We start from the raw sequence: 20,818 nt of genomic DNA on the forward strand, positions 1-20,818 counted from the left end.
AGCAGGAACAGTCTGATTTGGTAGTTAGTTATTCACTATTTACCAGAAGGTGATTTTCTGTTTTCATCCATCTCTTCTATATGTATTAGTTTGCATGCTAATAAAAGGAAAAACTTTATTCATCATCTCTGTGTTCATTTATTTATATCAGTATAGACCCATGGATTTGTATTTTATTCAATAGCATTCAACAGTAGTGCATTACTGGCATTATTCCTCTTTTTTTCTTAAATTTATTTTATTTTATTGATTTATTTTTGGCTATGTTGGGTCTTCATTACCGCGCACGGGCTTTCTCTAGTTGCGGCCAGCGGGGGCTACTCTTCGTTGCGGTGCACGGGATTCTCATTGCGGTGGCTTCCCTCGTTGTGGAGCACGGGCTCTAGGCACGCGGGCTTCAGTAGTTGTGGCTCGCGGGCTCTAGAGCGCAGGCTCAGGAGTTGTGGCGCACGGGCTTAGTTGCTCCGCGGCATGTGGGATCTTCCCGGACCAGGGCTCAAACCCATGTCCCCTGCATTAACAGGAGGATTCTTAATCACTGTGCCACCAGGGAAGTCCTGTCATTATTCATCTTGATCCTTCTCTTGTTCCTGACTTGGTCAGTGGGAGACTTTCAAGGTAGGTTCTGTATTTTGTTTTGTGTTTTAACTCATTCTTTTGACATATACTCTCATTCTTTGAATATTTTGTTGGCACAGCAAGAATTTTCAGACTCACTGTTTACTCACCCGGCGTCAGACCTGGAATCAGCTGATGTTCCTTTATGTGGAGGATGGTATTTACAAACCAAGATCTGGGTGTCTGGAATGTTTATTGCTATTAGGATCTTACAGCTTCTAGGCTTTCTCAGTGGACAGACCTAGGTAGGGACTGACTATATGTATGTTTCAATATACGCACACGTGTGCTTATACACATATCTAAAACTTTCTGTATCTGTGTATGTAGATGAAAACCCATGACTTCTCATTAATACATCCTCCAATTTATATCTAACACTCCACGGTTCTTTCCACATTTCCATGTTTGTAAACCATCTTCTCAAAAAGTGAAGAACCTGGTTCTCGTTGTCTTTAATGTACTTGTCGGTTTGCTCAGTCAGTCTTCTCATTCCTCGGTGCGTGCAGTCTCCCGCCCTTGCACCTGTTTCCTCCCCTCCTCCTACCTGCCTTTGCAGCCTGTGTTCTTGGGTGCTGGCATTGCTGCACCTCTACCCACTTTCATCACCTTCGCACTAAGAAGGGAAGAGGAAGTCTAATGGAAATGATTGATGTATTTGAACGTAAAATAACAAGTAGGGAATGTAACTAAGTTTTCTTTCTAGTCAGACTGTACCTATTTTCCATACACTTTTCCTACTTCTTAACATTTGTTTTTACTGAAAACATTTCTTTTGGTTTTCCTATAAGTAATTGTCATTTATGGAAATGTTGAGACTCACTTATTCAACAACTGTCCAGTGTCTATGGGGTGCTTGACCTTGTGCAAGATGCTGGTGACACAGATATGTCCTCTGTCCTGAGAAACCTTCTAGTCTAATGGGGGATTCAGACAACTAGAGCACCTCACTGTGTCATTCTACTGTGATAGAAGGGTTAGGAGACACAGTGGACATCCCTAACCCTAAATCAGAGATCCAGGGGTGTGGGGAGAGAGAAGGTGAAGATTGTGTGTGTGCACGAGTGTGTGTGTGTGTGTGTGTGTGTGTGTGTAGGGGACAGTAGGGTAGGGTAGGGAGAGGCCATGCTCCAAGCATTGGGAATGGCAATAACTGCTCTTTTATAAACCGAGACCAAAGGATTAACCATTATCCACTAAAAAAGTAATACATGTGATGTGACTCCTTTAGCTGGGTTTCACTTCGTGTGTCCAGTATTCAGGGGTCTTCCCTTGTAGACCACTGTGCTACATACTTTTGGGCTGAGGCTTAACACAAGATGACATAACTCTGGTTGGCAGGGTTTTACAGTCTAGTGAGGGGGACTTTGCTGTGTGTAAATGCTGTAAAGCAGTATATAAGGGTGGGAAATCGGTTCTGAGGGGTGTTAGTAGGACAGGGGGTAGGGTGGGGAAACAAGGGAATTGTAGACCATCGACTGCTTTTTCTGTGAAGGGCCTGGCCTGATGGTAAATAGCTTCAGCTTTATGGGCCATCCATCTGTGTTGCAACTACTCGTCCCTGTTGTTGTAGCATGAAAGCAGCCCTAGACAGTAATGCAAATGAAGGAGTATAGCTCTGTTCCAGTAACACTTTGTTTATGAAACCAGAAGACAGGTGACCAGCTGTAGTTTGCTGATCCCTGGACTAGAATGTAAATTCCACAAGGGCTAGGACTTTGTTTTATTCTCAGCTCAGTCCCATGTCCTAGAAGAGTAATCTTGTTATACGTAGTAGACATGAGATAACTGTGTTTAATGAATGAAGGGAGAATTAGCCACTGCTGCAAACTGGAACTGTTGCAGTTGTAATTCTACACTGCTGTTGTTTTCTGTCATGCTAGGGCTTAGTGCCAAAGTAAGCCCATCTGAGGGACCTGTAAAATTCTTTGTCTTAGAACGTTTACATTCAGTTTGGAATTAGTTATTTCGGATTGTTTGGTCTCGATTTGAGGAGATATTTCTAAAACCTGGCAAGGTTTTCTGACAGCAGAGTTTTAATGAATAACAAGCTTGTATCTTGTGATTTTAGAAGCTGTTACTAGATAGCTATTGATAAAGAAAGTACATCAAGAGCTATTGATAGATGCATCTTGAAAGTTCACCCAGCCATTAGCATGTCTTTTTACATCTGTGGGGAAAGTCACTGAAAGAATAAGAGATTTTTCTGTTTTACACCTTGTTCCTGGTTTACCTAATTCATTTATTTTTGTTCAGTGTTTCAGCTGATGAGCAAAGTGAAAGGTACATGTCACCCTAGCACCAACCGTTTCACAGTTGTGATGATGCAAGCACAATAGTCAGTAAGTGCTGTGGTCCTCCTGGATGGAAGCACCGGGGTACTTTGTAAAGTTTATCACTTACAACAATTGTGTAATCATAGAATTGGCTTCTGTGAAAATCATGATCTGGGAATGGAATAGCCTTTGGCTTTGGACCATCCACTTGGAATAGATACCATTTTCTCTGTGGAATAAATTTTGATTTACCTACCAGTTCCAAAGAGAGATTGGATTTAGTCACCAGGGTTTTGAAAGGGCTTTTCAGGCCTCTATTTCATCATGCCTACATAACTGCGGAGGCCTTGCCCTTAATTTTCCTTTCTCCAGTCCATCCTCCTTAGTCATTCTACTGGCTACCGTTAGGATAAGTATTTGCTTTCTTCTTGAGACTCAACAGAGTCAAAACTGCCTTAATTTTTTCTACCCTTCTGCTTTCTTTGTTTTTTTGTTTTTTTTGCAGTACGCGGGCCTCTCACTGTCGTGGCCTCTCCCGTTGCGGAGCACAGGCTCCGGACGCACAGGCTCAGCGGCCATGGCTCATGGGCCCAGCCGCTCCGCGGCATGTGGGATCTTCCCGGACCGGGACACGAACCCGTGTCCCCCTGCATCGGCAGGCGGGCTCTCAACCACCGCGCCACCAGGGAAGCCCAGCCCTTCTGCTTTCTATCTGAATTTTCACCACCCTCAAACATCTACTTAGTCTGTTTGGAAGCATGCTGTGTGTACACCATTTCTATATATCCTTAAAGGTTGTCTTCTTTAGAAAGTGGCATCTGCCACTTCTAAACAGAGAATTTTCCAGTCCACTTATCTCATACTTTACAAGGAAGAAGACGATATATCTTGAGAGTGTATGTTTTACTTTTCTAATTTGATTAAGAATTTTGTGAGGGGTAAGAATTGGTGATACTTTCTTTTTAACCCCCTGAGGTGCTTTATTCCAGCCATTGAATTTCTATTTCAGATATACTGTTTCTTTGTCTGACTAGGTTTGTACAGTGTGAACACTTCTGGTGATTCTAGAAGTCCATTGACTTACTAACTGTGTAGAACGAGGTAGCAAGTCAGGTGATGTGAAGATACTAGTCATCCGGCGTCACTCAGAACTTGTTAATGCACTTTACACCGTGAAAGAGGAGTCAGTGTAGCAGAGATGCTTCACCAGAGTCAGTTACATCAGGGAACCAGTGTGGAGAATAAGGGAAGGGAATTTAGAGGGACCCAAGTCATTTTTCTTATAAGTCCTGACTTGTGATTAACATTCTTTGTGTGCTAGATTTTTGTTAATAGACAATTTGGTTTCTTTTTCCTTTAAGGGTTGATTTGTGGGGTTTTTTTTTCCCCTGTCTATAATTTTATCAACCTTCATTGAGTGTATTAAATGCAAACCCTAAATTAATAGAACTGGTTGTAAAGTGGTCCAATAGCTTGATATATTTCTGTATTTACAGTGGGATCATGAAACCTGGCCTCAATGCCATTCTGGGACCCACAGGTGGAGGCAAATCTTCGTGAGTATAACAGTATAAGTAAGCTTTTTCTTTGTAGTTTTAATGTGTGTTTTTTAATAAATTGGATTATGGTTGCCATAAATATTGTGTCAGTTTCAGGTGTACTACATAGTGATTTTTTTTTTTTTTACATCTTTATTGGAGTATAATTGCTTTACAATGGTGTGTTAGTTTCTGCTTTATAACAAAGTGACTCAGTTATACATATACATATGTCCCCATATCTCTTCCCTCTTGCGTCTCCCTCCCTCCCACCCTTCCTATCCTACTGCTCTAGGTGGTCACAAAGCACCGAGTTGATCTCCCTGTGCTATGCGGCTGCTTCCCACTGACTATCTGTTTTATGTTTGGTAGTGTATATATGTCCATGCCACTCTCTCGCTTTGTCACAGCTTACCCTTCCCCCTCCCCATATCCTCAAGTCCATTCTCTAGGTCTGTGTCTTTATTCCCGTCTTACCCCTAGGTTCTTCATGACATTTTTTCTTAGATTCCATATATATGTGTTAGCATACGGTATTTGTCTTTCTCTTTCTGACTTACTTCACTCTGTATGACAGACTCTAGGTCCATCCACCTCACTACAAATAACTCAATTTCGTTTCTTTTTATGGCTGAGTAATATTCCATTGTATATATGTGCCGCATCTTCTTTATCCATTCATCCGATGATGGACACTTAGGTTGTTTCCATCTCCTGGCTATTGTAAATAGAGCTGCAATGAACATTTTGGTACGTGACTCTTTTTGAATTATGGTTTTCTCAGGGTATATGCCCAGTAGTGGGATTGCTGGGTCATATGGTAGTTCTGTTTGTAGTTTTCTAAGGAACCTCCATACTGTTCTCCATAGTGGCTGTACCAATTCACATTCCCACCAGCAGTGCAAGAGTGTTCCCTTTTCTCCACACCCTCTCCAGCATTTATTGTTTCTAGATTTTTTGATGATGGCCCTTCTGACTGGTGTGAGATGATATCTCATTGTAGTTTTGATTTACATTTCTCTAATGATTAATGATGTTGAGCATTCTTTCATGTGTTTGTTGGCAGTCTGTATGTCTTCTTTGGAGAAATGTCTGTTTAGGTCTTCTGCCCATTTTTGGATTGGGTTGTTTGTTTTTTTGTTATTGAGCTGCGTGAGCTGCTTGTAAATTTTGGAGATTAATCCTTTTTGACATTTGACATTTGCATTCGTTATGAATGATCACCATGATAAGTCTAGCCATCTGTCCCCATATAAAGTTATTACAATATTATTGGCCCTATTCCTTATGCTGTATGTTACATCCCCATGGCTTATTTATTTTATAACTGGAGGTTTGTACCTCTTAAATCTCCTTCACCTATTCCCCACCTCCTGTTTTTTTTTAAAATTTATTTAATTAATTTATTTATTTTTGGCTATGTTGGGTCTTCGTTGCTGTGCTCGGGCTTTCTCTAGTTGCGTCGAGCAGGGACTACTCTTCATGGCGGTGTGTGGGCTTCTCATTGCGGTGGCTTCTCTTGTTGCAGAGCACAGGCTCTAGGCGCGCGGGCTTCAGTAGTTGTGGCTTGCGGGCTCTAGAGCGCAGGCTCAGTAGCTGTGGCGCACGGGCTTAGTTACTCTGCGGCATGTGGGATCTTCCCGGACCAGGGCTCGAACCCTTGTCCCCTGCATTGGCAGGTGGATTCTTAATCACTGTGCCAGGGAAGCCCCCCACCTCCAGTTTTAGTGTGCTTTTAAAGATCACTTTTGTGTGAGCAGGTATTTCTTGAACATTTTCTGCATGTCTAGTCTGGTTCTAGTTGCTGTGGATAATGTGCAGTTGTGCTAGTTTGGGGTTCTGTCCTGAGGACCAGGAAGGTCTTACTAGGTCAGCTTTACTAACAGGACATGATAAGGTGATTGGAATATAGCTGTCAGCTATGAGTTGAGCTATGGAGAGGAAAAGGAAGGGGATAAAATTGAAAGTCGGGACAAGGAGCCAAAGGCATAAGTGAAGGCTTGTGTCTTAGACAAAGGAGTACATTACCTGCCTTGGAACGCCTGGGGTCAGACAGCCTGGAGGGCAGTTTGGGTAGTCTGTGCCGGATCAGCCAGTAGTGCTTTGCTTTCATGGTTTTGGGCTTTATTGTAGCATATAGTAAAAAAAAAAAAAAGGAAGATGAGACTCAAAATATATCTGTATGTTTAGTTGAACCATATAACTTCTTGGTCAGTTAATTTTCGAACTTGAGCAGAATTTGGATTCAGATTAGCTGAGAGGTAAAGCCTGAGTTGGAGGGAATAAATAATAACATATGTCTTTGTATAGGTTGTTAGATGTCTTAGCTGCAAGGAAAGATCCACATGGATTATCTGGAGATGTTTTGATCAACGGAGCACCTCGACCTGCCAATTTTAAATGTAACTCAGGTTACGTGGTACAAGTAAGTATTTGTGGATTTGCATTTTAGATTTCTTCTGTTTCTATATTGGCAAGTGCCTTGGCTAATAGTTGAGTGTGCTTCCAATTGACTACGGGACATACTCATAGAAACAACTTCTCTTCACACCAGCTTTTCATGATCTCCCATAAAATTCAGGATAGTATTAAATGAAAAGTCAGGGAGAATCTGGAATATGATCCTTGTGAGGGCAATGATATCAATTCTTGTTATCATATCATTTCTAAAAAACATTACTGTTTTACTTTTTTCCTTCACCTTCACCTCTCTCCTTCACCTAGCTTAGAACAATATTTTGGCAAATCCTTGTATAAAGCAGTGTAGAAATGTTTGCTAGTAATAATCACAATTACCTGTGTTCTCTTTGGGCGTACAGGTAGGGAATGAAAATTATTTCATCAGGCTTTGCAGCTGTTATATGGAGTTAGTTGTAATTTGTATAATTGCAACTATAATTCATTATAATTTGTATAATTCATTATTAGCTAGAACTTTCCTTGGGTATGTTATTTTTGTGGGTAAGTTACATATACCAAAGAGTAAGGGTATTAGAAAAGACCTGCTATGTCTTGTTAAAATGCCATTTTGCTTTAAGGATGATGTCGTGATGGGAACTCTGACAGTGAGAGAAAATTTACAGTTCTCGGCAGCTCTTCGGCTTCCAACAACCATGACAAATCATGAAAAAAATGAACGGATTAACACGGTCATTCAAGAGTTAGGTCTGGATAAAGTGGCAGATTCCAAGGTAATGTGGAAAATGTGTCATAGCCAGCAAATCGGACTCACCTGTGGGGATAGTATAACTTGTTCAGAAGTTTTCTATAATATGTGTAGTAAAGAGTGGCTGCTTTTGGGGCTTCCCTGGTGGCGCAGTGCTTGAGAGTCCGCCTGCCGATGCAGGAGACACGGGTTCATGCCCCGTTTCGGGAGGATCCCACATGCCGCGGAGCGGCTGGGCCCGTGAGCCGTGGCCGCTGGGCCTGCGCGTCCGGAGCCTGTGCTCCGCAAATGGGAGAGGCCACAACAGTGAGAGGCCCGCATAACGCAAGAAAAAAGAAAGATATCTGTGTGTATAAAGAAATATACTTGAAGAAAGATCAGCAGAAAATGAATTGCTACTTACTTACTATGAAGATGGAAGTTAACCAGGTAAAAAACCTAAAAATGATTGAATCCTGGAAATGAAGTGTGGCAGTGTGGTCCAGTATGTGGAAGTGTTCTTTGCAAAGAACACGTGGCCCTTGCTGTGTGGTTACAGCCCTTGGTCTTCTCCTACCCCGATTGTTTGTCACGTCTCATTCCACGTCTTCACGCTAACTTTCCTTCTTGCTGTTTTCTTTCCCCCGTTTAGCTGTTCTTCCTCTCTTCCTCCAGGGGACTTTGTTCCATTGCCTTTGAGAGGTATATTCCTGGAATTGGTACATGATGAAAATCCAAGGGTTCCTGCTCTGTATGTTTCACTTTGCTGCAGTTCGGCTTCCAAAATTATATCCAGTCAAATTAGGGTTTATTTCTAATTTGTGTGGCATCCAAGTTGTTTTTCTAGAGCCTTTCTTTTGGCACTTTTGGCTTCCCTTCCTCCCTCCCTCCCTCACCGCCCCTCCCCCTTTCTTCTGCCAGTATTTACTTACAGACTGTTATGTGCTGGGCTCTTTTAGATTTCTGAGACAAAAGTGGTGGGCAAGAGAGGAAAGTAACTCCCTTTGTGGGTTATACAGGATTGGGAAGAAGAAATGAAATGAACGAGTGAACTTTACAATCGGTGACTAGGTATGAAAGCTTTGCTGGGAAAACACCTGAAGCTTTCCGTGAAGGTGAGCTTTTTAGATTGTGATGGCCCTAGTTTAGTCCCCCATGATATCCTTTACGTAGACGTAACAAAGAACGGGGATATCCTGCTGGCTGCTGTTTCATATGATACCTTCTGACATCATTTAATGTTAAGTATATTTTGCTGTATTTTGTTTGGAAAAATAACTCTGAGATGCCACCAGTTTCCACTAAATTCTTTCTGTAAGTGACTGGGTTTTCCTTTGTGTTAGCTCTGCTTATTACTTGATTTTCCTCCCAGTAAGGTACTTACCATTCTTGACCCTTAGGTAAAAGTTCTCTACTAACAGGTAGTTATTGCCCTAAGTTCCTTGCGTGGATTTACAGAGAAAAATAAGCTGAAGGGAGTTGTTGACTTAGAATGTATTTATCTAATTCATTGAAATACTTCGTTTAAATGTTTTTACTTTTTATGAAATTTTAAGCATAACAAATGTAGAGAGAATAGTCTGATTACTTAGTTGTTACAGAGTCCAAGCTTGAACAGCTTGCTGCGTGACAGGTCAGTAAATTGAGAGACGAGTTGTTGGGACAAGGAATAGCGACTTTATTTGGAAAGCCAGGAGACCAAGAGGGTGGTGGACTCGTGTCCCAAAGAACCATCTTACCTAAGTTAGAATTCAGGCTTCTTTTATACTAAAAGGGGGAGGGGGTTGGTTGGTTGGTTGCTGTTGCAGACTTCTTCCTGTTGGAATCCTTTGTTCTTGCAGCTGTCCATGTGGATCTGGTCACAATGTTCCCATAAACGTCCAACAAGACATATGTTATTCTCTGTCCTGTAACTTTTTATCTCTATGTAAATGGAAAAGTGGTACACCTTGAAAGGTCAGAGCCTTGACAGTGGGCTATCCTGTATATTTCAGGCTTTAGGCAACATTCTTTCATAAAAGGTGCAGAGCCAGCGTGACTAAGCACAGGCAACAGAGCACAGAGGTTAGAGCTAAAGGAATAGATTCAATATGGAGTCAGGTTTGTTTTTCTCTGTTACGTAGTGATGATATGATTGTAGTATAATTAATATGATGGCACGATTGCTAATAACATTTACCTAGATTTCCCAGTTGTTAGTCTTTTCCCATAATTACTTCAGCTTCTTTTCTCGGAAGTATTTTAAAGAAAGTTGTAAATATCATGGCATTTCACTCTTGAATAGTGATTATGCGTCTTAAAAAAAAAGATAGTTACCTACATTACCCCAATACCATTATCAACCAACAGAATTAACAGTGTGTTAATGTCAGCTGTGTGGAGCCATATTCATTCACATTTCCCCATGTTGTCTCCAGAATGTCTGTCACAGCTCAATTGTTAGAGGATCCAATCAAGGGCATCAACAGCACTTAACTTATTATCTCTTTGAAGACTCTTAATATAAGAATTATTTCCTATCTCCTTTCTCCCCCAAAACCTTTCTGGTCCCCTACCACACAGTGACACTGACTAGTTGAAAGACCCAGCCAGTTGCCCTGTAGAATAGTCTACCTTCTGAATTTGTCTGAAAGAATGAGCCGGGAGTTCTGCAGCAAGTTAGGGTACAGGAGGGCTCAATTTGGTAAACCTTATGGTGATTTAAGAGGTGCTAATGTGGCGTGATAGAAAGTGAACTTTCCTAGCTGCCCAGCTGCACTGAGGACTTTGGGCGGGGCGGGGGCAGGGAAGGGGGCATCAGGAGGCTGTAAGAAAGACTAACAAACTATAGATGCTTTCAGCAGCTTTTCTACTCCTATCTTCTGCTCCCTTTTTGGTCTGTGGCTTCACTCCGTCAGGGCCATATCTTTCAGTGTTCTGGCTTAACTGTCTTAAAATGAAATATATGGCTTGATGAGAAACATATAGAACTGTTAAAAGCATGGGTTTCATATCAAGCTTAGCCACTTACCAGCTCTGACCTGTGCCTCAGTTTACTCTTCAAATTAAAGAGAAACCTACCTCTTTGCCCACATAGTCATTTATTTGCTGTTCAGAATAAATGAGGATAATGAGATAAAGTGCCTCTTATAGGCTTGGCACATACATGTTGGGAGCTCAACGAACGATAATGGCTGTGGTTTTTATTGTTAATGACAATAATGTTTGTGTTTTAGGTTGGAACTCAGTTTATCCGTGGTGTGTCTGGAGGAGAAAGAAAAAGGACTAGTATTGCAATGGAGCTTATTACTGATCCATCCATCTTGTTCCTGGATGAGCCCACAACTGGCTTAGATTCAAGCACAGCAAATGCTGTCCTTTTGCTTCTGAAGAGGTAAACGCTAGGGGAACATTATTCTTTCATTCATCCAATATATGGTGACCTACTATGTACCAGGTATTATTCTTGGTGCAAGGGACTCAGCAGTAAGCACCACAGACAAAAATTTCTTCCTTCTTTGCTGGAGGGAAACAGTCAGTTAACAAATGTAAGTGTTGTATGAAAAATGAAGCAGGCTAAGAGAGTAGCAAAAGATGGCTGTGGTGGGATAGAGGTGCTGTATTACATATAGGATGGTCAGGGAAGACCTCAATGAGGTCACGCTTGAGTTGGGAGCAAGGGAGCGAGACCTGGATATGTGGGAGAAGAGAGTTCTAGCGGAAGGGAACAGCTGTGGCCCTGCGGCTGAGTGTGCCTGCTGATGTGTTTGGAACCCAGTGACCTCAGGAGGGGTGGGGACTCTTATTGATTACTTTGCTCAAGCTGCCAAAACGTAGTACCGCAGACTGGGTGGTTAGCTTAAAACAGAAGTTTAGCTTTTCAAATTTTTGGAGGCTATATGTCCAAGATCAGGGAGTCGGCAGGATTGTTTCTTCTGAGGCCTCTCTCCTTGGCTTGTAGGTAGCTGTCTTCTCTCTGTAGATTCCTTACTATATCTTCCCGTGGTGTGTCTGTGTCCCAATCTCCTCTTCCTATAAGGACACTGGTCTTTATTGGATTGTGGCACCCACATGACCTTATTTAACCAAAACTACCTCTTTAAAGACCCTATCTCCAAATACAGTTATATTCTGAAGTGCTGGGGGTTAGGACTTCAACATGAATTTTGGGGACACACTGTTCAGTCCATAACAGTTAGAACGGGACGTGAGTTGGAATTGATTGGGTGGCAGATTATATAGACTGTAGGCTGCTATAAGAGCTATGGCTTTTAATGTCTCTAGGTGACATGGGAAGCTTTCAGAGAGTTTTAGAACAGAGGACTGGTAACTGTCTGGAGAAAAGGCTGTATAGTTGGGCAAGGGTGAGTGGCAGCAGTCCGGTCAGGAGGCTGTTTGTATTAGCTCGTTTGAGATATGCTGACTTTGACTACGATGGTAGTGGTAAGGTTGGAAGAAGTCGGGGGGTTCTCTCTGTTTTGAAAATAGAATCAACAGGATTAGCTTAGAATTGGATGTAGGGTGTGATTATTGAGAGAATGACTTCTAAGATTTGGGGCCTGAAAAATGGAAGAATGGAGTAAAGAATAACAATTCCTTTTAAAAAAAATTTTTTTTTAATATTTTAAATTAAAAAAAAATTTTTTAATTTTTTAAATTAAAATTTTATTTAAAATTTTTGGCTGCTTTGGGTCTTCGTTGTTGCTCGAAGGCTTTCTGTAGTTGCGGCGAGCAGGGGCTACCCTTCATTGCGGTGAACAGGCTTCTCATTGTGGAGAAGCGGGCTCTAGGCGTGAGGGCTTAAGTAGTTATGGCATGCAGGCTCAGTAGTTGTGGCTCGTGGACTCTAGAGCACAGGCTCAGTTGTGGTGCATGGGCTTAGTTACTCTGTGGCATGTGGGATCATCCCAGACCAGGGCTCAAACCCGTGTCCCCTGCATTGGCAGGTGGATTCTTAACCACAGCGCCACCAGGGAAGTCCCAAGAATGTCTTTTACGAAGAAAGAAGATGGTAGGAGAATCACGGTTATAAGAGAAATTTCAAAAGTTTTGGACACCTTTTTTTTAAAATTAATTTTTAAAAAGTTTCAATGTTACGGGACAGTTAAAACAGTAGCACAAAGAAATCCCAGCTCCCCTTACCTAGATTCCCCAACTGTTGTTACCTTTTAACTGCATTTGCTCTCCCTCCGTCCCCTCACCACCACCACCACCGCCCCGCCCCGCAACCATAGACCTTTTTCTGAAATCATGTACCATCACCCCTAGATACTCTGGCCTGCAACTCCAAAAAACAAGGACACTGCTCCTACATTACTGCCTTGCACACCTTCCAGGCACGGAGTCAGCTCTGATGCCATTGCCACCATCCAGTCCATGGACTCCAGTCAGACTTCACCAGCTGCCCCAGAAGTGTCTCTTTTTCATTTCTGGCTCAGGATTCTCTCCAGAAACCCTCCTTTTTAAAAATCTTTTCTAATCCTGAACAGTTCTTTACTCTTTGCCTCTTATGTCCTCACACATATTCGAGAGTACATTTCATAGGGTCCGTCCAGTGTTTCCTCGTGACCAGACTCAGGCTATGAATTCTTGGCAGAGATACAACAGACATGATGCTGTTTTCTTTCTTTTTTTCTCCCTTTTCTTCTGAGCCATGTGGCTGAGAGGGTCTTGGTGCTCCGGCCTGGTGTCAGGCCTGAGCCTCTGAGGTGGGAGAGGTGAGTTGAGGACATTCGACCACCAGAGACCTCCTGGTTCCATGTAATATCAGTTGGCGAGAGCTCTCCCAGAGAGCTCTCAACACTAAGACCCAGCTCCACCCAATGGCCAGCAAGCTACACTGCTGGACACCCTATGCCAAACAACTAGCAAGACAAGGAACACAACCCCATCCATTAGCAGAGAGAGAGTCTGCCTAAAATCATACTAAGTTCACATATACCCCAAAACACACCACTGAACACAGCCCTGCCCAGCAAAAAGACAAGTTCCCGCCCCACCCACCAGAGCACAGGCAACAGTCCCCTCCACCGGGAAGCCTACACAACCCACTGACCCAAATGTAGCCACTGGGGGCAGACACCAAAAACAACGGGAACTAACCTGCAGCCTGTGGAAAGGAGACCCCAAACACAGTAAGTTAAGCAAAATGAGAAGACAGAGAAATATGCAGCATATGAAGGAGCAAGATAAAAACCCACCAGACCAAACAAATGAAGAGGAAATAGGAAGTCTACCTGAAAAAGAATTCAGAGTAATGATAGTAAAGATGATGCAAAATCTTGGAAATAGAATGGAGAAAATGCAAGAAACGTTTAGCAAGGACGTAGAAGAACTAAAGAGCAAACAATGAAGAACAACACAATAAATGAAATTTAAAATTCTCTAGAAGGAATCAATGGCAGAATAACTGAGACAGAAGAACGGATAAGTGACCTGGAAGGTAAAATAGTGGAAATTACTACCGCAGGGCAGAATGAAGAAAAAAGAATGAAAAGAACTGAAGACAGTCTCACAGACCTCTGGGACAACATTAAACACACCAACATTCGAATTATCGGGGCCCCAGAAGAAGAAGAGAAAATGAAAGGGACTGAGAAAATATTTGAAGAGATTATAGTTGAAAACTTCCCTAATACGGGAAAGGAAATAGTCAATTAAGTCCAGGAAGCGCAGAGAGTCCCATACAGGATAAATCCAAGGACAAACATGCCAAGACACATATTAATCAAACGATCCAAAATTAAATACAAGAAAAAATATTAAAAGCAGCAAGGGAAAAGCAACAAATAACATACAAGGAAATCCCCATAGGGTTAACAGCTGATCTTTCAGCAGAAACTCTGCAAGCCAGAAGGGTGTGGCAGGACATATTTAAAATGATGAAAGGGAAAAACCTCCAACCAAGATTACTTTACCCAGCAAAGATCTCATTCAGATTCGACAGAGAAATTAAAACCTTTACAGACAGGCAAAAGTTAAGAGAATTCAGCACCACCAAACCAGCTTTACAACAAATGCTAAAGGAACTTCTCTAGGCAGGAAACACAAGGGAAGGAAAAGACCTACAAAAACAAGCCCAAAACAATTAAGGAAATGGTAATAGGAAGATACATGTCGATAATTACCTTAAATGTAAATGGATTAAATGCTCCAACCAAAAGACATAGACTGGCTGAATGGATACAAAAACAAGACCCGTATATAGGCTGTCTACAAGAGACCCACTTCAGACCTAGGGGCACATACAGACTGAAAGTGAAGGGATGGAAAAGGATATTCCATGCAAATGGAAATCAAAAGAAAGCTGGAGTAGCAATTCTCATATCAGACAAAATAGACTTTAAAATAAAGAATATTACAAGAGACAAAGAAGGACACTACATAATGATCAAGGGATCAATCCAAGATGAAGATATGACAACTGTAAACATTTATGCACCCAACATAAAACACTTATGCACCCAACTGAGGAACACCTCAGTACCTAAGGCATATGCTAACAGCCATAAAAGGGGAAATCGACAGTAACACAATCATAGTAGGGAACTTTAACACCCCACTTTCACCAATGGACAGATCATCCAAAATGAAAAGAAATAAAGAAACACAAGCTTTAAATGACACATTAAACAAGATGGACTTAATTGATATTTGTAGGACATTCCATCCAAAAACAGCAGAATACACTTCTCAAGTGCTCATGGAACATTCTCCAGGAGAGATCATATCTTGGGTCACAAATCAAGCCTTGGTAAATTTAAGAAAATTGAAATCGTATCAGTATCTTTTCTGACCACAACGCTATGAGACTAGATATCAGTTAGAGGAAAAAAAATTGTAAAAAATACAAACACATGGAGGCTAAACAGTACGCTACCAAATAACCAAGAGATCACTGAAGAAATCAAAGAGGAAATCAAAAAGAACCTAGAAACAAATGACAATGAAAACACGACGACCCAAAACCTATGCGATGCAACAAAAGCAGTTCTAAGAGGGAAGTTTATAGCAATACAATCCCACCTCAAGAAACAAGAAAAATCTCAAATAAACAACCTAACCTTACATCTAAAGCAATTAGAGGAAGAGCAAACAAACCCCAAAGTTAGCAGAAGGAAAGAAATCATAAAGATCGGATCAGAAATAAGTGAAAAAGAAATGAAGGAAACAATAACAAAGATCAGTAAAACTAAAAGCTGGTTCTTTGAGAAGATAAACAAAATTGATAAACCATTAGCCAGACTCATCAAGAAAAAAAGAGAGGACTCAAATCAACAGAATCAGAAATGAAAAAGGAGAAGCAACAACTGACACTGCAGAAATACAAAGGATCATGAGGGATCACTACAGGCAACTCTGTGCCAATGAAATGGACAACCTGGAAGAAATGGACAAATTCTTAGAAAAGCACAACCTTCCGAGACTGAACCAGGAAGAAACAGAAAATATAAACAGACCTATCACAAGCACTGACATTGAAACTGTGATTTAAAATCTTCCAAGAAACAAAAGCCCAGGACCAGATGGCTTCACAGGCGAATTCTATCAAACATTTAGAGAAGAGCTAACACCTATCCTTCTCAAACTCTTCCAAAATATAGCAGAGGGAGGAACACTCCCAAACTCATTCTACGAGGCCACCATCACCCTGATACCAAAACCAGACAAAGATGTCACACAAAAAAGAAAACTACAGACCAGTATCACTGATGAACATAGATGCAAAAATCCTCAACCAAATACTAGCAAACGGAATCCAACAGCACATTAAACGGATCATACACCATGATCAAGTGGGGTTTATCACAAGAGTGCAAGGATTCTTCAGTATGCACAAATCAATGATGTGATTAACCATATTAACAAATTGAAGAAGGAGAAAAACCATATGATAATCTCAATAGATGCAGAAAAAGCTTTCGATAAAATTCAACACCCACTTATGATAAAAACTCTCCAGAAAGTAGGCATAGGGGGAACTTAGTGCAACATAATAAAGGCCATATGTGACAAACCCACAGCCAACATCGTTCTCAGTGGTGAAAAACTGAAAGCATTTCCTCTAAAATCAGGAACAAGTGAAGGATGCCCATTCTCACCACTGTTATTCAACATAGTTATGGAAGTTTTAGCCACAGCAATCAGAGAAGAAAAAGAAATAAAAGGAATACAAGTCAGAAAAGAAGAAATAAAACTGTTACTGTTTGCAGATGACCTGATACTATACATAGAGAATCCTAAAGATGCTACCAGAAAACCACTAGAGCTACTCAATGAATTTGGTAAAGTAGCAGGGTAAAAAAATCTGGATAGTAGGATACACAGAAATCTCTTGCATTCCTATACACTAACGATGAAAAGTCTGAAAGAGAAATTAAGGAAACACTCCCATTTACCATTGCAAAATAAAGAATAAAATACCGAGGAATAAACTTACCTAAGGAGACAAAAGACCTGTATTCAGGGAACCAAAAGACACTGATGAAAGAAATGAAAGGTGATACAAACAGATGGAGAGATATACCATGTTCTTTGATTGGAAGAATCAACGTTGTGAAAATGACTCTACTACCCAATGCAATCTACAGATTCAGTGCAATCCCTGTGAAACTACCAATGGCATTATTCACAGAACCAGAACAAAAAATTTCACAATTTGTTTGGAAACACAAAAGACCCTGAATAGCCAAAACAGTCTTGGGAAAGAAAAATGGAGCTGGAGGAATCTGGCTCCCTGAGTTCAGACTGTACTGCAAAGCTACAGTAATCAAGACAATATGGTACTGGCACAAAAACAGACATATAGATCAATGGAACAGGAGAGAACGCCCAGAGATAAACCCACGCACATATGGTCATGTTATCTTTGATAAAGGAGGCAAGAATATACAATGGAGAAAAGACAGCCTCTTCAATAAGTGGTGCTGGGAAAACTGGACAGCTGCATTTAAAAGAATGAAATTAGAACACTCCCTAACACCTTACACAAAAATCAACTCAAAATGGATTAAAGACCTAAGTGTAAGGCCAGATGGTATAAAATTCTTAGAGGAAAGCATAGGTAGAACACTCTATGACATAAATCACAGCAAGATCCTTTTGGACTCACCTCCTAGAGAAATGGAAATAAAAGCAAAAATAAACAAATGGGACCTAATGAAACTTAAAAGCTTTTCACAGCAAAGGAAACATAAGCAAGATCAAAAGACCACCCTCAGAATGGGAGAAAATATTTGCCAATGAAGAAGCTGACAAAAGATTAATCTCCAAAATTTACAAGCAGCTTATGCAGCTCAGTATCAAAAAAACAATACAACTCAATCCAAAAATGGGCAGAAGATCTAAATAGATATTTCTCCAAAGAAGATATACAGATTGCCAACAAACCACTGTTGGTAGGAATTGTAAATTGATACAGCCACTATGGAGAACAATATGGAGGTTCCTTAAAAAACTAAAACTGGAACTACCATATGACCCAGAAATCCCACTACTGGGCATATACCCTGAGAAAACCATAATTCAAAAAGGGTCATGTACCACAATTTTCACTGCAGCACCATTTACAATAGCCAGGACATGGAAGCAACCTAAGTGTCTATCAACAGATGAATGGATAAAGAAGATGTGGCACATATATACAATGGAATATTACTCAGCCATGAAGAAAAACAAAATTGAGTTATTTGTAGTGAGATGGATGGACCTAGAGTCTGTCATACAGAGTGAAGTAAGTCAGAAGAAGAAAAACAGATACCATATGCTATCACATATATATGGAATCTAAAAAAAAGAAAGAAAGAAAAAAGAAAGGTTCTGATGAACCTAGGGGCAGGACAGGAATAAAGACACAGACTTAGAGAATGGGCTTGAGGACACGGGGAGGGGGAAGGGTAAGCTGGGACGAAGTGAGAGAGTGGCATGGACATATATACACTACCAAATGTAAAATAGATAGCTAGTGGGAGGCAGCCGCATAGCACAGGGAGATCAGCTCGGTGCTCTGTGACCACCTAGAGGGGTGGGATAGGGAGGGTGGGGGGGAGATGCAAGAGGGAGGAGATATGGGGATATATGTATACATATAGCTGATTCACTTTGTCATACAGCAGAAACTAACACACCATTGTAAAGCGGTTATACTCTAATAAAGATGTAAATGAATGAATGAGTGAATAAAAATAAATAAAAGAAATGATGCTGTGTTCTTGGTGCATAACATCGGGGATGCATGATTTTGACTACTCCCATCTTGGGTGATGTTAACCTTTATCAGCTGGTCTTGTTGGTATCTGCTGGGTCTATCTGCTGTGAAATAACTATTTTTCCATTTGTAATTGATTAGTATTTTTTCAGCGGAGATAATCAGATCTTAGGCCAATATCCTGTTCCTCATCAAATCTCCACCCTCCTATACTCACAGCTCCTGCCCGTCAGCTACTAGTGTGAGGGTTGCCAAGTGGTGATTTCCTTTTTACGTCATTCGTTCTACATATGTTAGTTGGCATTCTCCTGTAAAGGAGTTTTTTTCTTTCTCTGTTCATTTGTGTTTACTCATTTTCTTCTTTTATTCAATGGGTTATAATCTGTTATTCTTATTTATTTTTATGACCAAATTCACCCTGATTTTGGCCTCTTCAGTCTGGCTTTTGTGCCCTTTTGACATGTCCCTATCATTCTTGAAGCATTTCTTTACTTCATGGTTAGCAAGATGTTCCAGGCTTATCTTGTACTTTTCCTGTGTCAGATGTTTCTCCAAGGAGCCCTGGTTCCTTCTGGTGTAGTTATGATTTAGAAACCAAGATCTGATTACTTAGTGTGCTCACTGCTACAGGAGTGTCAGTGCTTCTAGACCCACTTAGCAGACTGACCTAGGAAATGCACGTGTATGTGTATATGTATCTGTATATATATAACATAGAAAAACATATCTATATTTTATTTGGAAATATATATTTACTATAAATATGTTGTGTGTGTATATATATATATATATATATATACACACACACATATATATATATATATATATATAGTTTGAATAGAAATGATACATATAAACATAGTTGTACCTGTTGCTCTATTGGTATGTACATGTTAAAAAAACCCATGAGTTTATAATATTTCCAATTCTGATCTAACACTTGAGTGTTCTTTTTAGTCTTTACCCTTTCCATGTTTTTAAATGACTTTTCAGACAATGAGAAACTTGGCTGCCATTATCTCAATATGTTTACTTTCTTGCTCAGTCAACTAATTTTTGTTTTTAATAAGTTTATTTATTTATTTTTGGCTGCTTTGGATCTTCGTTGCTGCACACGGGCTTTCTCTAGTTGCGGCGAGCAGGGACTACTCTTCGTCGCGGTGCGCCGGCTTCTCATTGAGGTGGCCCCTCTTGTTGCGGAGCACGGGCTCTAGGCGCGGGCTTCAGTAGTTGTGGCATGCGAGCCTCGCGGGCTCTAGAGCGCAGGCTCAGTAGTTGTGGCGCACAGGCTTAGTTGCTCCACGGCATGTGGGATCTTCCCGGACCAGGTCTCAAACCCGTGTACCCTGCATTGGCAGGCAGATTCTTAACGACTGCAACACCAGGGGAGTCCCTCGGTCAACTAACTTAGTTGTTCAATTTAATCAGTCTCCCCATCACTCTGGCCATTCTTCCCTCTGCTCACCACCTCTGGGACAGTAACCCCCCCCCCCATTTTTTAAAAGCTGCCTGACACATCACCTTCACGTGGCTTCCCCTCCTTCTCTTTTCCTTGCTTCCTCTGATGCCCGTGCCCTCATAAGCAAGTCTCCGTGCTCAAATAAGAAGAAATGGGAAGATGGGAAAATGTTTAAGTTTGAGATGTCAATTGCACATATAAGTGAAGATGTCAAGTGACAGGTCTGGGATTTAGGATCAGTTAGAGCATACATCCATGATATTTTTATTATCTGTAACCATGTTAACAGTGTTCATTAGAGAATGATGACTTGACATAGAATACTAGACTATGTTATGTTTCATTATGTTTTGGACTAGTTAGCACACAAGCATCTTTCCTCACACTGGAGAGCGCTAACCTAGTTGTCTCAAGTTCCACTGTGTACACTAATCACTTAGGATCTTTGTTAAAAATGCAGATTCTGGGGCTTCCCTGGTGGCGCAGTGGTTGAGAGTCCGCCTGCCGACGCAGGGGACACGGGGTCGTGCCCCGGTCCAGGAAGATCCCACATGCCATGGAGTGGCTAAGGCCCCTTGGCATGGTCCCCGAGCACCT

General features: G+C 41.1%; 1 protein-coding gene across 3 annotated transcripts in view; it reads left to right on the forward strand.

Annotated features, from left to right (window-relative positions):
• ABCG2 (ATP binding cassette subfamily G member 2 (JR blood group)) overlaps positions 1 to 20,818 on the forward strand; it is a 148,909-nt gene that overhangs the window by 103,562 nt on the left and 24,529 nt on the right. For all 3 annotated transcript variants that reach the window (XM_007450678.1, XM_007450677.1, XM_007450679.1), the window contains exons 3-6: positions 4,391 to 4,450; positions 6,743 to 6,857; positions 7,471 to 7,623; positions 10,793 to 10,950. In XM_007450678.1, the coding sequence (XP_007450740.1) occupies positions 4,391 to 4,450; positions 6,743 to 6,857; positions 7,471 to 7,623; positions 10,793 to 10,950 (486 nt within the window). The remainder of the gene's footprint in view (positions 1 to 4,390; positions 4,451 to 6,742; positions 6,858 to 7,470; positions 7,624 to 10,792; positions 10,951 to 20,818) is intronic.

This window comes from Lipotes vexillifer, unplaced genomic scaffold, assembly GCF_000442215.2.
Source record: "Lipotes vexillifer unplaced genomic scaffold, Lipotes_vexillifer_v1.1 scaffold34, whole genome shotgun sequence".
Lineage (NCBI taxonomy): Eukaryota > Metazoa > Chordata > Mammalia > Artiodactyla > Lipotidae > Lipotes > Lipotes vexillifer.